This window comes from Callorhinus ursinus, unplaced genomic scaffold (genome assembly GCF_003265705.2).
Source record: "Callorhinus ursinus isolate GAN/ISIS: 27379988/994484 unplaced genomic scaffold, GSC_fseal_2.0 scaffold50, whole genome shotgun sequence".
NCBI classification, from domain to species: Eukaryota; Metazoa; Chordata; class Mammalia; order Carnivora; family Otariidae; genus Callorhinus; species Callorhinus ursinus.
In genome coordinates, this window is record NW_027397112.1 from 4,898,134 (window position 1) to 4,914,555 (window position 16,422).

General features: G+C 48.6%; 1 protein-coding gene across 1 annotated transcript in view; it reads left to right on the plus strand.

Moving 5' to 3' along the window:
- LOC112837557 (uncharacterized) overlaps positions 1–16,059 on the plus strand; it is a 22,592-nt gene extending 6,533 nt beyond the window's left edge. Inside the window, exons 2-5 of the mRNA XM_073883214.1 lie at positions 2,098–2,294; positions 12,493–12,620; positions 14,607–14,780; positions 15,820–16,059. Of these exons, the coding sequence (XP_073739315.1) occupies positions 2,098–2,294; positions 12,493–12,620; positions 14,607–14,780; positions 15,820–16,050 (730 nt within the window). The 3' untranslated portion in view covers positions 16,051–16,059. The remainder of the gene's footprint in view (positions 1–2,097; positions 2,295–12,492; positions 12,621–14,606; positions 14,781–15,819) is intronic.
- Positions 16,060–16,422: the final 363 nt, after the last annotated feature.

Consider the following 16,422-nt stretch of genomic DNA (forward strand, 5'->3'; position numbering starts at 1 on the left):
TCCACCCATCCACCCATCCATCCACCCATCCACCCATCCATCCACCCATCCACCCATCCACCCATCCATCCACCCATCCACCCATCCATCCACCCATCCACCCATCCACCCATCCATCCACCCATCCACCCATCCATCCACCCATCCACCCATCCACCCATCCATCCACCCATCCACCCATCCATCCACCCATCCACCCATCCATCCACCCATCCAATATGGACTGAGGATCTGCCTCTTGCTAGATCTAGTGCTATGTGTTAAGGAGACGTTGGTGAACAAGATAGAGCCTGTGACTTCATAGAACATAAAATCTAACAGTGGAAGTAGGTATGAAAACAGACCATTTATTGCACAACTGGTCATTACGAAAATGGAGATACTTGAAAGATGCGAGAGAGAGAGGCGCTTGGGTGGCTCAGTCAGTCAAGCGTCTGCTTTCAGCTCAGGGTCCTGGGACTGAGTCCCACGTCAGGCTCCTGGCTCAGCGGGGAGTCTGCTTCTCCCTCTCCCTCTGCCTCTCCCCCCAATTGTGCTCTCAAGCACGTGCCCTCTCTCTCTCTCTCTCAAACAAATAAATAAAATCTTCGAAAAAAAAAAAGATACCAGGGACCAGAAGGAGGGCAGGTCTATATCCCAGGGTGAGAACTAGAAGGTGTCATGAACAGCACCATAGAGGAAGTGAGGAGTAGGAGTTCCCCAGGAGGATGAGCCGTTCAGGGGAGGAAAAGAGGGAAAATGTTACATTTCAGGCAGAGGGAGAGAGACAAGCCAGTCCCAGAAGCCTAAGAGCCAGCAGCATTTCTGAGGCACTGGGATGGTTCTCCTGTTGAAAGAGCACTGGGGTTGGGAGGGGGGGAGGTTGAGTAGAACAGAAGATGAAGGGAGCAGGGTCAGGTCAGGAAGGATCTTGTGGGTCTTGTCCACTGGGGTGACTTGGATGTTGGAAAATCACTGAAGGGGGCGCCTGGGTGGCATAGTCGGTTAAACGTCTGACTCTTGGTTTCAATTCAGGTCATGATCTCAGGGTCCTGGGATTGAGACCGCCTCCTTGGGCTCCATGCTGAGCACAGAGTCTGCTTGAGATTCTCTCTTCCTCTTCCTCTGCCCTTCCCGCTCGTGCTCTCTCTCTCTCTTTTTAAAATAAACAAATAAAAGGGGCGCCTGGGGGGCTCAGATGGTTAAAATAAACAAATAAAATCTTTAAAAAAGAAAAAAAATCACTGAAGAACTGCTGAATATTCTCCCCAAACACAAATAATTAATATAATGGGAAATGGGGGAAAAAAGAAACAGAAAACACAGTTTGATGAGCAGTGTATTAACCCTACCCTCTAAAAATGAAATGCTATGGTGACAGATGGTAGCTACATTGTGGAGAGCACAGCATAAAACGTAGAGAAGTCAAATCACTGCGTTGTGCACCTGAAAATAAAGTAACATTGTGTGTCAACTATACTCAAAAAAAATTAAAGAGAAAATTGCTTGATATTAAAAACATATACACCAGGGGACCCTGGGTGGCTCACTCAGCTAAGCATCTGCCTTCAGTTCAGGTCCTGGGATCAAGCCCTGAATTGGGCTCCCTGCTCAGCGGGGAGTCTGCTTCTCCCTCTGCTTCTCCCCCAACTCATGCTCTCTCTCTCTCTCTCTCTCTCTCTCAAATAAACAAATAAAATCTTTAAGATACACACACACACACACACACACACACACACACAAACACCAGCTCTTAGATATTTCCTGATCTCCTGTGTCTCATCCCTGTAGGAACTGTTTTCTTTGTAATATATACATGTGTATATGGGTGTAATTCCTTAGTTGCACCGCAGGAAGCATTAGATGTGGGACACCTGTTCTCCTATTGTTCTACTACTTGGGGGATATTCCCACCTTTCTCTCATGACTGCACTATGCAAATAGGCAAGAATAAGCTCATAGCATCGATTTATTTTCTTCCCAGATTAAATGATTTTTCATGAAGTTGGAAGTTCCGGTTCAGCAACTTCCTCTTCTGACCTCATGCCAGGCCACTCACTTGGGGGTTACTGAGTCACTCAGAACATGACATCTGATGGCGGATTTTTTTATCCTTAGAGCTCCCCATGAGAAGAAGAAGGAGAACAAGAAGCAAGACGGTCTGCCCGAAGACCGGCCCTTGCCTGATGGGCAGATGCTGCAGAAGGGGGAAGGTGCCCAGGTCTTTAAGGACAAAGCAAAAGACACAGGAGGTGACAAGGCTACTAAGGAAGGCCCATCTCTAGGCAGAACGCAACCGAGAAAAGATGCCAAGGGTAAGGCCAGCCCGGGGCTGCAGACAGACCCCGTCCCTGTGCATTTGCAGGGACCCTTGGGTTTATTAAATTGGGTCCCGGAGCTGGACCTTCTCATGCAGGGTCACAGCTGCTGGGGTAGGAAAAGCATTGTGGTTGCAAACAGCAAGTCTGCAGAGCTACTGCTATTCATGACTGAACTTCTGGCTCCAAAGCCCTAATTCCCATACTTAGGTATGATCCAGGGCTGAGCCCGAAAGGACCACAACAATGGAATGAAAGGCCGTGCATGCTGATTAGCTCAGGGGCCTCATTCTGTGTCATGGGCCCCAGAGGCGGCCTCATCTTCTCAGTAATGGAATCTGAGACTCAGGAGGAAAAGCAGAGCGCACTTTTCCGGGGAGGGGGGGATGGCTTTGTTCTGGCCAAGGGACCCCAACCCTTTTCCCCATTGATCACCTTTGCTTCTGCTGAGTTGGGCTCTTCCACGCTGGGCTGCCTCCCAGCCCGGCAAAGCACGGACCTGAGCCCCAGCCATGTCCCATCGAGGCAGGAAGAGCCACTGGCCAACAAGGTCTCCCTTCTAGTATGTGGAACGAATCACTTAGTGCTCGTGGCAGGTGTCTTCAGAGTAGGAGGCAGCGGCCAGAGAGCTGATCCACGGGAGAGCAGCTAAGCCAGCTGGAAGCATGTCTCCTTGTTTCTCCTTTTGTAAATTCTCCCCCCAACCCACCTCTCTGTCCCTTCTCCCCTGCCTCACCTACCTATTCCCCAAGGGATGACTTACCTACCCTTGCCTATGGCTCTCAAGCTCCAATTTACCAACCCTGATTTACCAAACATACGGAGTAGCCCGCATTGTCTGTGCCCAGGGGGCTGGGGCGACTCCTCTCTGCATCTCTATCTTCCTCTCGCTAAAGAAGTCAAACCTCCTGCAAATACATCTACACAGCATTTCTGCTAAGTGTGCTCCCCTGCCAACGGGGAAGGGGAGAGCGAGGGGGGGTATTTTTAAGATGAAAAGTTATCTTTAGGGCGCCTGGGTGGCTCAGATGGTTAAGCGTCTGCCTTCGGCTCAGGTCATGGTCCCGGGGTCCTGGGATCGAGTCCCGCATCGGGCTCCCTGCTCCTTGGGAGCCTGCTTCTCCCTCTGCTTCTCTCTCTCTCTCTCTCTCTCTCTCTCTCTCTCTCTCCGTCGCTCATGAATAAATAAATAAATAAAAAGTTATCTTTAAGCCTCATTTGCTACCTGGAAGACACAACCTTTTCTGATCATTAACATGGAACCATCACTTATTCCACGTGCTAAACACAGTGACGAATGATAGTTGCCAGAAGGGGATACATAAATTCTCCTAATTACCCCCAGAGACCTATCCGCATGGAGTCAGAAAGGGCTTTCGTTATGCGGCCATTGCTCAGTTCTTGAAAGTCAGAGTTTCGCTTCCCTAAAAGCTGTCTCAGTTTTAGTCTCATTTGGGCCAATGAAAGCCATGATGACGGAATCATATAAGGCAGAACTTGAAAAGTGGGGGGTTTATTTTGTTTTGTTTTGTTTTTTGTTTTTGCAAAGCTCAGTCTTATCCCCCAGGACTGAAACTAGTAATTAAGGAGAATTGCAGGGTAAGGGAAGAGAAGAGATGTAGCAAAGTGATGTAGGAGAGAGAGGGGAGACCCTTTATTTTGGGATAAAGGCCTCAGCCTTGAAGCCAAGCAAGTGCAAAATCTGTGTTGCAGACACAGTTGAGGATGAGCTGTAAACTTCCAAGGCATGTGGGGGAAACCTCTGGCCTCCTCCTGTCTCCGAGCTCAGAGGCTTGTTGAAGGAACGCACAGAAGCCCAGGGCTTTTCCAGATACCTCCACAGAGCAGTATGCTACTCCCCCACTCTTCCGACCTTCCCAATTTATATTCCTTTCCAGTTCTGTTTAGTGATCAGAGCCCCCCTTTGCTTTCTGACCTCGGTTTCCCAGAGCAGCCATTTATACAAGTCAGCTAAGCGACAAGAACTTTAGGGAGTGCATGGGATACAAAAATGGATGCGTTCCCTCCCTCCCTGAATCTTTGCTGAGCACCCACTCCGTGTCAGGCTCTGTTCCAGTGCTGAAAATACCTTGGTGAATAAAACCAGTAATCAAAGACACGAATGCAGTGAAAGCATTAAGGGGCCCCGTGCTGTTCTCCAGCTCATCCCCAGCCTTCCAGAACAATGTTGGCAGAGGGTGCATGTGAGCTGCGTTCCCACCCACTTACAGTCCAGTCTGGGCCAAATCAATTATCTCAGGAGGATTCCAGTGCTTGCTCCAGAAGAAAGGAGTGCTTTGGGAAGCTTTGGAAGGAAGCATTTATCCTGGGAGCCTGAAGTTCAGAATCCACAGACTGCCCCCATGTGAGCCCTTCTGGTTCGTATTTTCTTCCCCCTTGAAAGTAATTAAGCTTTTCTTCCATTTGGGGGTTTCTACCCACTTCTGACCCCGAAAGGCTCAGGAAATTACAAAGCAAGTTTTCCAACAGATGCTTTTCCCAGCGTCAGATGGTCCGACACAGCTGCCAATTTGCTTTCACTCCATCTTGCAGGCCTGCCACATTCAGAAGTAAAAATGGCCCCTTGCTTGCTTGTGGAATGCCCAGCTGCAAAAGCGAGGCTGCCTTTCACCACCTGAGAGGCACTCCTAACCTCACAGAGGGTCCGCCAAGCAAGAGATCCTGGCAGGAAACATCCATAGGGGTAGGATGCAAAGATCGACAGTGGAGTGGTGGACTGTGTGTGTGTGTGTGTGTGTGTGTGTGTGTGTGTGTATGTGTGCATGGGGGGGGATAGAAAAAGGAAGGGAGGGAAATTCATACATGTTTAAGGACTGGGTGAAATGGGCTTGCTTGGAAATGTGCACTTTCCACAGCAATCTTTGGAATCCTAGGGCAGAGCAGAGCAGGGGTGACTGCATCAGAAAGATCTGCAGCCACTCCCCGTCAGAAAGCCATGTGTTGTATGAAATCCGAACCACATCCCTTGCTGATGACCCGCCCCCGCTCGGGGGGATCTGGGGCGATTTGGAAGATTGTAGATCAAAAGGAGAGCTTGCTCCAATTTGTCAGAGTCAGGAAAACACAGCATTCAGACCAGTATTGGGTAACTGCACATCCTGTCTAAACACGCTCCCCAAGCCTTGATGGTTTAGCAGAGCATGACTTGGTTTTCTCTGAAAGCAGCAGATGATTGAAAAAGAAAGGAGAGGAAACAGAGCAAAAGCTCAGAGATGATGACGGGTCCGCCACTGACATGCCTCGTGGCTTTGTGCAACTCATCCCAGATTTTGGTGCTTCGGTTCTGCCTCATGCCGAACGGAGCTCGTTGTGCTCAGAGCATCCGAGAATCACCAAGTTGGGAGAGATCTTCAAGGTCGTAGTGTGACCACTAAGAACCTGACACCTAGTAGACACTAAGAATTCTAATCCATCAGTGAAGTCACTGAGTGGAGGAGTGAACATGTGAACGCTGGGATCCCTGTACACCATCTCCACAAGCAGTCATTCGGTCTAAAGCACCAGCAACGACATGACCATCTGCTGAGATGGGCTACTCTGTCTTTGGCAGCTGCAGCTGTTAACATCGTGAGCAAATCCAAATCCAAATCCAGAACTGCCTCCTGGAAGCTTCCACCGCTGGTTCCATTTCCACCCATTGGGGCTGGGTGAGATGGGTTTGATCACTCTTCTATGAGGCTGTCTTTCATAACTGCTGTGCCTCCCATTGGGTTCTTCTCTCTTCTTCGGTCTTATTATTTCCACCTCCTTCAGCCATGCCCCAAATCACAAGATTTAGGGGTTTTTTGTTTTTAATTTTTTTAAGTTTTTTTATTTATTCATTCGAGACACGGAGATACAGAAAGAGAGAGCACGAGCAGGGGGAGAGGCAGAGGGAGAAGCAGGCTCCCCGCTGAGCCAGGAGCCAGACATGGGGCTCGATCCCAGGACCCTGGGATCATGACCCAAGCCAAAGGCAGATGCTTAACCATCTGAGCCACCCAGGCGCCCCAAGAGAGTTTTAGGGTTATAGAGTCTGCACCATTGCCATCATTGTCCTCTGAATGAGAGACAGTTTGTCTAGGTGCTCCTGAGCTGAATTCAGTGATTCATCTGTGATTGGACCAGGAAGGGAAAAGTGGGTCTGTCCCCTTCTTGTTGCAGATCCTGGGTCTAATGACGCAGGCGATTGCCTCACTGGTGTGTGCAGTGGCTAAGCCTACTCATCTTTCCCCAAAGCTGAATTTACTTTTTAGATCCCAAACAGATGCTCGGTTACGGGCTGCTCAAAGACAAAGAGCAATTCTTTGGGTCTTCTGTGCTTCAGACAAAATTAAACACATCAAGGCCAATGAGTGATTCATTATTGTGGTTAACTTCTATTTCAGCCACCCTCCTCCCCATCTCACACCATTATGCATACTTCCCACGAGTCAGTAATGAAGGAGAGAGGCATCCCTGAATCCCCCTCTCACCCTGATTATAACTCTAGAAAAGGATCCTTAAATTATAATAAAGATGTTGAATTGTTCCTTGCACATGTTAATACTGGACAGTTTACCAAGTATTTTTCAAATACTTGGGGAGTGTACCTTATTTTTTAGATTTTTATATCAGACAGAATTACACTTGCCCTGAAGGGATAAGAAGAAAAAAGTTCCACCAACAGAAAGAGGAGTGTATTTCCTCCATATGACAAGATGTCCAGAGGAAGGTAGTTCAGGGCTGGTAGGAGTCTCCATGATGGCATCAGAGACCCAAGCCATTCATAGCCTTCTTATCATGAGGATAAGTCCTCATGTTCACAAAATGGCTGCTCACCTCTGTGCATCACACCTATCTCCCAAGCAAAAAGAGAACAGATGAATGAAGATAAAAGAGAAAAATACATTCTAGCTGACTGGAAGAAAATAGTAACTTTCCAAGACACCCCTTTCCCTCCAACAAACTTTTATACACACACACACACACACACACACACACACACACACACTGGAAAAGCTAGATTAAAATGTACATTACCAATACTAGAAGTAAAGATTAGCTTTTCTTTAAGGAAGGGCAACTCTAATAATCATGATGGTCTAAACTCTGGATCCAATCAGAAAAGTAGGTCAGCATCCTCCCATTGGGAGCAAAACAGATGGGTGTCACCATGTGACCACGGTCATGTCTCTTTTTTTTCTTGAGGTTTCTTTGATGTTTGGTAAATTGGCTTTTGTGCTCCCGGTCCTTCTTAAAAGAATTTTCCTCAGCCCTTCTCCTGGGCATGACTTCCAAATGTGTCTCCACATTTGCTATGATTCCACTTCATTTCCAAAGGCTTTGGTATCAGCCTTGGTTTTGTCCCATTTATAGTTTACAGAAAAGCGGGGAGCTGATACAGATGAGCCTTATTTCACAAACTGACGCTAGTGTCAATGTCAAACAACAAGGGATCAGAAATGGCAGGGTTCCACTCACAGCTCCACCATTCCTAATGTGCAACCTTGGCCAAGTCCTGTGACTTCTCTGCATCATTATTCTTTCACTAGTGTATTAGTTTTCCATTGCTGTGTAACAAATTACTACAAATGTAGCAGCTTGCAGCAATGCCTGCTCATTATCTCAGCTTCTATGGGTTAGGAGTGCAGGCACAGCTTAGCTGGGTCCTCTGCTCAGCTCTTATTTGAGACTCAGGGTCGTTGCCAAAGTCCATTTGCTTGCAGCTTTAGAAATCTTGATGGCATGTTGGGGTGCTTGGGTGACACAGTCGGACTCTTGGTTTCAACTGGGGTCATGATCTTGGGGTCATGATCTCGAGGTTGTGAGATCAAGAGCCCTGTGTCAGTCTCCATTCTCAGTGCAGAGTCTGCTTGGGATTCTCTCTCTCCCTCTCCTTCTGCCTCTGCTCATGTGCGTGCTCTCTCTTTCCCTCTCTCTCTCTCTCAGATAAATATTTTAAAAAGAAAAAAGAAAAAAAAAGAAATCATGGTGGCATGCTTCTATATGGCCAGCATGACTTGAGTCTTGAGCCCCCGAAACTTCTTTTAAAGGGCTCACCTGATTAGGTCAGGCCCACCCAAGATAAACTCCCTTTTAATTAATTTATAGTCAACTGATCAGGGGCCCTGATGACATCTGCAAAATCCCTTCATCTTTGCCACAATGTAACATAATCATGAGCTATATCTCATCATATTCACAGGTCCTGCCCACACTCAAGGGGAGGGGACTATACAGGGCACACATAATAGGGGGCAAAATCTCAGACCATCTTAGAAGTCAGCCCACCACGCCCTTCAACATGAAGATACAAATAGGACCCATCTTATATGGTCGCTCTGAAGATTAAATGAGATGATGAATATAACAGGAAGCATCCAGCCAGCAACAGCTGCTATAATATTCCAGCATTTCTAAGTACTACACGGCAGGCCCCACACTAGGAGCTGCGGATTCAGAAAATAATAACATGAACCTTGCTCTAAAAAAGTTACGGCATTTCTCTAACACTAAATCTCCCCGCTGCCCACCCCAACCCCATTCAAATCTGGCAAAAAGCAATAAAGCTTTAAAATCCAACTAAATGACTTTTTGATACAAAGACTCAGGGTTGTTTTTTTTTCACTTATTAAAGCCACTGTCAAAAATAAAAAGTGCTGGCTCCAACTGAATACTATAATCCACAGGACTGTTATTTCCACCCTTAAAATCCCCTCTGGTTTGGCCGCTAACTTGCAGTCAGAGGAGGGCTGTCTGGTAATACTGTGTCAGCACAGGTGAACTCAACTCTCCCTCAGTGTTTCTTAGCCTTGGCCGCTCACGGTCGAATCCCCTGGAGGGCTTGTCCAGGGTCCCACCTGCTGAAACACAGGTGCATTTTGCTGGGGTGCAGCCTTGCTCTGGAATTTTTTAAGCCCCACCCTCTCCCCCAGGAGGCTCCAACACACCACCAGGGATGAGAATTTCCGCTGGAGCCAAAGTCTGATAGTTTCCCACAGTCTGAAAGCCAAATTCCCCTTAAAGAGAAACTGTTGAAGACAATATGGGCCAGAAGCGTGAGCGGCAATAAAGGATTTTCCCATTTACTTGCAGCAAAGAGACTGAAATTCAACACATTTCACACCTTTTCAAGCCGCTCTCCCAGGTCTGGACTGCTGTTCCTTTTTGCAGACAGCCCGCCTCTGGGTGGGGAGTAGCTGGGAGGGTGCTGAGCAGAGAATACATTGCCCAGAAAGCTGCATGTCTTCCGCTCATTCATTCAGTCTTTATTTACTGTCACCTGCATGTATAGAGCACCTACTGTATGCCAAGCTTCAGGATGGGTGCTGGGGCTTCAAAGACCAGGGGAACCCAAACTGTGCCTTCAAGAGCTCAGAGTCTAATGCCAAGATGCAAAGATGCCCTTCCTGGACCAGACAAGAAGTGCTTTCTGGATCGAGGACAGGAAGCTACTTTTTAAGTTGTAAATAATCTTTTTAAAAACTTTCTCCATCTTCTAGGACTACGTGTATCTCTCTCCAGGGTTTAATCACTCCCAGAGGGCAGCCTCTTTCCAACTTCCCCTCCTCTCCCTGGCAACCATTCTCCTCCCCCACGCCACCCTGAAAAAAAATTACCAAGGAGAAGTACATAAAAACTGCCGAAATTGTCATAATTATTGCGTAAGGAAAAAGAACAACACAAAGCCCCAGCCTCCACCCCTCCCATCCCTTCTAACCCTCCAGAGCTTTTCTCCCAACAAAGGGGCACTCTCCACAACCCGGGACTGCACCCTGAGCTGGGTGGGGGCTGGCTCCTTCCACCTGCAGAATAGCCCCTGCTTCCAGCAGGACTGATTGCCAATGCGGCAGAAAGCAAACACTGACTGAGGAGGCTTTGGCAAAGCCCAGAGAAGCTGCATTCCTCTTTTTTTTTTTTTTCTTTTTTTTAGATGGGGGAGGGAGGGGTAGAGGGAGAAACAGCATCTTAAGCAGGCTCCATGCCCAGCTCAGAGCCCGAGGCGGGGCTCTGTCTCACGACCCTGAGATCATGACCCGAGCCGAAATCAAGAGCCAGATCCTCAACCGACTGAGCCACCCAGGCGCCCCTGGATGCCTCTTTTAAGATAACGTTGAGCCAGGGGCACCGCTGTTTCAGACAGAGCTGGTGGAGTAAAATTAGGACAGGTTTTGGTCTGCCTGGGTCTAGAGGGGACCTTCCCCCCAGAATAACACATGTCCCTACGGAGACGGGAGAAGGAGTTCAGCTGGCAGTTCATGCCCCGCACACACACACCCCCCCCCCCCCCCGCAAAACGCCTTCCCCCTTTCATTTGTCTTATAAATGCTTCCTGAGAATCCACCTTGTACAAGACCCTGGGCTGGGCTCTGCTAGGCCACCACCACCCTACTTCCACCAATGAAGGTTTTTAAAATGTTGGAACCTTACTATGGTCTCAAAAATTAAGTATTTTGGCAGATGCTAGAAAAAGTCATTCTGAGTTATTTTTTTTTTTTAAGATTTATTTATTTGACAGAGAGAGAGAGAGAGCACAAGCAGGGGGAGCAGGAGAGGGAGAAGCAGGCTCCCTGCTGAGCAGGGAGCCCGATACGGGGCTCAATCCCAGAACCCCGGGATCATGACCTGAGCTGAAGGCAGCTGCCACACCGACTGAGCCAGCCGGGCGTCCCTGTGTTATTTTTTTCTACTTACTCTGGCATCCTGGGGAAACTGCTATGTCAAGCCTACTTCATTCTCTAGTTAGAAATTCTGTTGGAAGAGCAATGCTTCATCCCGGGGTTGCTGAAAGCTTTCAAGAACCACATGACCAAACACCACCCAGACCCAGGTCTCCACCCTGGCTGTCCACAACATTGGCTCCTAAAATCTAGAGAAAAGGAAAGGAGCAACACCTAACATCATGGCTGGCTCAGTAGAGGAAAACCTAGAGGTGGAGTCTTGCCATTAGTTATGGCTTTGGTGCATGGGGTAGGGGGGCGGCGGAGAAGCAATTTTGTCCAACATGTTGGACGGTTGGACAGTTGGACAGTTGGACAGTAGGAAGTTAAATTACACCGTGGCAGGACTGCATCGCATGCTTCAAAATCGTCAGTGTGAAAATCAGTGATTAAGGGTCACGGTGATGAGATATTTACTCTAGGACTAGAGAGTCTTGTATCTCTAAATGAGCCTTGGATCCCTAAGTTGGTTTAAATGTGGTCACACATAACGTCTAGAATATGAACTGGATGGCTTCAAGTTCCCTGGGAACCCTAGACTTTGGCATTGGATTAAACCAGCCAACCTCGGCTTGGTTTGCTTAAGGCTTGGTCATGGGCCAGATGTCTATCTTGCACAGCAATTTTGAAATTGCTGAGAAAACTTCAGAATCCTCGTTTCTATTTTGGAAATTAGCACTTGTCTCCTTGAAGCAGGGGTTGTATTCGAAGCATCCACTAATGCCGGGGGTGGCAAACTACAGCCCATTAGGCCAAATTTGTCCTGCCATCTGTTTTGGATGACTTGCAAACTAAGAATGGTTTTGCCGTTTTTAAATGGCTGAAAAAAAAGAAATCAAGAGAATAATGTTTTGTGATACATGAAAATGATATGAAAGTTACATTTGGTGCCCACTGATAAAGTGTTACAGAAACACAGCCACACCTACTCATTTACTTGTTATCTGTGGCTACTTTTGTGCCACAACAACTACGTTGTGTAGTTGCAACAGAGATGATATGGCCACAAAGCCTAACGTATTTACCATCTGGCCCCTCCAGAGAAAGTTTGCCGACTTCTGCGCGAATATGGAAAAATAATTCCGCACAAATCCAAAAAAGTGAGAGGGTCACATAATTCATTATTTAATTAACCTAATGAAATGACCGTAGTGAAGCCCGTAATGATCTTCTCTACTCAGTTAAACCCCCAGAGCAATAATTAACTCAACTCATGTGGCATCAGCAAAACAATTTGCCAATAATGCACCTAGCAAAGAGAACTGCCCACTGTGCTTATCATATTCCAAAAAGCAAATCAGACTATCCTATAGGCTCCATGTGTCTCTCCTAACGAGTGCTTTTGTTCTTGGCTCTGGGTTGAGGATCTGCTTCCTTCGAACCTCCCTTGCTATTCTGTGGGTGGGGTCAAACACGGAGAAATGAACCCTAGGTCTAGCGCTGTTCATGGATCCTAACAGCATGGCATTTCTCTCCTCACTTCCCTGGAACAGACTGGAAGCTGCCGGTCCCACTGGGACCTGTTTATCCACTATTAATCTCGAATCTGAGCACCACCAAAGCCGTGGGACGAAGCTGGGACTTTTCTCCTCCAATAGCAAAAAGCTTACGAATACGTGACGTGAGTCTTCCAAGGATCCCTTTTTCCCCTTACCCTTTGCACACTGAGGAATGACAGCGTGCCCCACACGGGGGTACGCTCAGCAAACGAAGCGCTGACAAAGACCAAAGGAGCAGGAGCGAGCGGAGTGAGACGCTCACAGGAAGTCAGGTGGGGGACACAGATCCCTGGGGTAAAGGGTCTGGAAGCCCAGAGGAGGAGGAGTTGGGGGGGGGGGGGGGGGGGGCGGGGGTTTCCCTGGGGGGGGGGGGCCTTTACTGGGAACCCAAAATCAGAGCCCGGAAACAGGAATGGGAGTGAGGCCGGGGGAGGAGTAAGGCGAGGGCAGGGGGGGAGGGGGGAAAGACCCGGGCAGAAAGCGAGGCTTGCGTTGTGTTAAGAAGGTGACATTGGTGCTGGAGATGCTAACTCTCCCAGAGGAAGGCAACGTGGCAAGTCAGGGAAAGGAGGAGGGCGGCAGGAGGCCCGGCTGGAGGCCTCTCATTGTGCCCTGCAGACGTGCTCTGCCCTCCGGGGGGCTCTGGCCCCGTCCAGAGTGCTCGGGGTGCCCGGGCCCCATGTACCTTCCTGCGGCTTCATGCTGTCGCTCTTCAAGTTGGGCTCTGAACACTGCCTTCCTCGGAACAGAGTCACCACCCTGAAGCAATGCAGTGAATTTATACTCCATGCAAGAGACAGTCCTCCCACCTGGCTGGGTCTCAGTTTCTCCATGCAGGAAGTGGGATGTTGGATCTCTGGAATCCCCAGTGGCCCCTGGTTTTGGTCAGCTCCCCCGCCCACCTCCAGAGCTCCTAGCACAGTGTCCTTCGGGCTCCTTATGGTCAATGCTGCAGAGAAGTAAAACAACACGCATCTATGTTTCCTGCTGTGTAGGAGGCAGGAAATGGCCCAAGCCCCTAATTGGGATGAGGTTCCCGCGGTGTGTCCAGCTGCCCACTCCTCAGCAGCCCCCACCCTCGCAGGTGTGTCAGCCAGGAAGGAGGGCACGTTCGGTCATCAGCAACAAGAATCCGTCCCCTACCCATGTTCCCAACCGTGTCCCTGCCTCTGTGGCATGTAAAAGTGTCACGCTGTGGATACAGACAGTGTTTGCTGAGCGTCCTCTGCAGGCAGGGAGGGCAGGGCCTGCCCGGGGTGGCCCCGGGGTCAGAATCTAGGCTGGGCACCACTCTCCCACTGGCCACACACGGACAGAGCTAGCAAGGGTAGCAGCTCCTTGGAGAAACTTGTGTTCAGGCAGAATCTGGTGCTCTGTTGTCAGCCCAGAGAGGCTAGGGCAAGACAGGGATCTGAGTGAGGGTGGGATCATCAGGAACGGGGAAGACCAGGTGAAAGCAAGCATCACGGCAGTTGGAAGGCAGGGACTGACACTGTCGTGGCAGTGGGCACCCAACAGAGAGCTGGGTCCAGGCAGCGGGTGCCGTGAAGGGGAACTCTCTGGCTTGGGAAATCCACTGTGCCCCTTACGGTGTCTCTCCTAGCAGAATGCAGGCGGGGCTCCTTTGTGCCTCAGTTTCTAATAGAAGCCAGATTAGAATCACAAGATAGGACCCTGCAACACACATGGCACCCTGCCTCCTGCCCCTTCCCTCCAAGAAGGAGGGCTTGCAACCCACGGCATTCTTGACATTCCAGTTTCATATAAACCGTGCCATTTTAAGGTTGGAAAAAAGACCATGTAAATAATCCACCGTACAGGTGGGTGGTGAGTACCCAAGTTCCTGTAGCGAGTGGCAAGCTCCTAACTAGAACTCAGTGCCCTGACCCCCAATCTAGCGTGCCAGACTCCCAGCAACAAACAGAAGGGATGGCCCTTCGATCCGTCTCCCAAGGCCACAGAAAATTAAGAAAGGTAAATGGAAATCCAACCAATAATCAAGAGGCATGAACAAGAGCGGGCTGTTTTATAAAGTACGCCTTGTCTTGGTGTGAGCACATGGAACTTGGAAACCATGCGCTACCTCGGCCCTCGGCTCCTCACTGCAGGTGCATGTGGCCCATCTGCCCCAGCAGGGCCCCTTCCGGCACTTCATGGACATGAAGGCAGAGAAGAGACTGGCCAGCCGGAAGGAGCGCCGCAGTCGCTTTGGAGACATCAACGTGCACAAGTGCTATCGGTTTGGGCACATCTTCTCCCCTTTCCAGGCCCTCGCCACAACGGTGAGCAAGCTTCTCCTTGGAAAAGGGTTTGTAAGACTTTCAGTGAGAACACGGACAAACCCCAGTTCTTTCCACTTTTAAGAGATGTGTTAGTCAATCCTGGTCACAAAAATGCTGCATAACAAACTACCCTAAAATTTACTGGCTTACCATTACAACCCCCCATGTTTCTCACTTGCTAGCCTGCAGAGAAATACACTCATTCCATTTCTATTGACTGCAAGTTCGTAGGTAGGAGGGAGAGAAGAACTGAAAACAATAATCCCATCTACCACAAGAGACTAACTGTAGCCTAGTCCCTAACAGACAGTAAATTAGGTTTAGGGGGAGATCTGAAGGCAAAAGTGTTGCAGCTGTGGTGTTCTGAAACAAGACCATTTCAAGAAGAGAGAGAGGTCTGGGGAAGAGGGAAATTTTGGGGATAAGAGAAGATGGTTCTGGCTCCTATCCCTCTACCCTACCTGTGACCTTCTGGACTCAGGTCAATTCAAGTGAGACCATTCCAAAATGCATTTCCTTAAAACCATTACTGTGATGTCTTTCTAGACATACATGCTTGTGATTCTAACATTTGAGTGTGCATATGAATCACTTAGGAAGCCTGATTATAATGTAAATTCCCAGGCTTATAGTGATTTCAGTTCAGAGGGTTTGGGTGGGGCCTTGGAATTTCCTTGGTTAACAAACTCTGTTCACCACCTTCATGCATTGTCACTCGGGCACTCCTTCCCAACCTTGTTCACTTCATCAGTTGGCAGCATGACCTTGTTTTCCTATGGATGGGGAAGAGCAGCACCCATGTGTTGGGTTTGTACCATGTGGCAGCTAAAGGTTTTACCAATCCTTAATCTTCATGACCTCCACCACATTAACATCACCCTCACGTTATCGATGAGCCAAGAAAAGCTGAGACATGTTAAGTAACTTGCCCAAGATTATCATTGCTCAGTGCAGAGCCAGGATATGAACCTGCTATGCTAGAGCAAGTGTTCCCTGCCCCCCACACTGTACGTCATTGCCATTATTCTCCACCTCGTAGGAGATGCAAAGACTGGTGTTTCCCCGAGACCTGCCCATGAGTCCGCACCTGCAGAGAATGGGAATTTCCTGTACCGCTGAAGGGAATCTCCAGGATTTATCCTTGTCTTCCACAGAGCTGGGTGTGAGAAAGGATGACAGCAACCACGAGAAAGAGAAGCCAGCGAGTCACATTAAAATGCCTTTATTCCCCCCAATAGTTAAAGCAACAAAATCTAATGACATGAAATAATAAAAATTTTAAAACTGCATTCTGGCACCTTATTGCAAGGCTTTGCATTAAAACAGTTAGAGACCAGAGACTCAGGAACACTGAAACGTTCTCAAACCTGACTTAACATTTAGATAACTTGAGAGCCACCAACATGCCTCTGTGTGAATATTCTGGGGAGAGTGAGACAATTAGGAGCTGCAATACTTAACTAGAAATGAATCCTCAATAGGTTTTTCTCAGAAGTCTAAAGATGGGGGCAGGGACGGCTACAGTTCAATGAATCAAGAACCGCACTCTCTCCATCTCCTGCTCTACCATCACCAGAGTGTTGGATGGCAACCTTGGGATTCACTCCTTGTGGTGACAAAGTGGTTGCCACTGCACCAAACA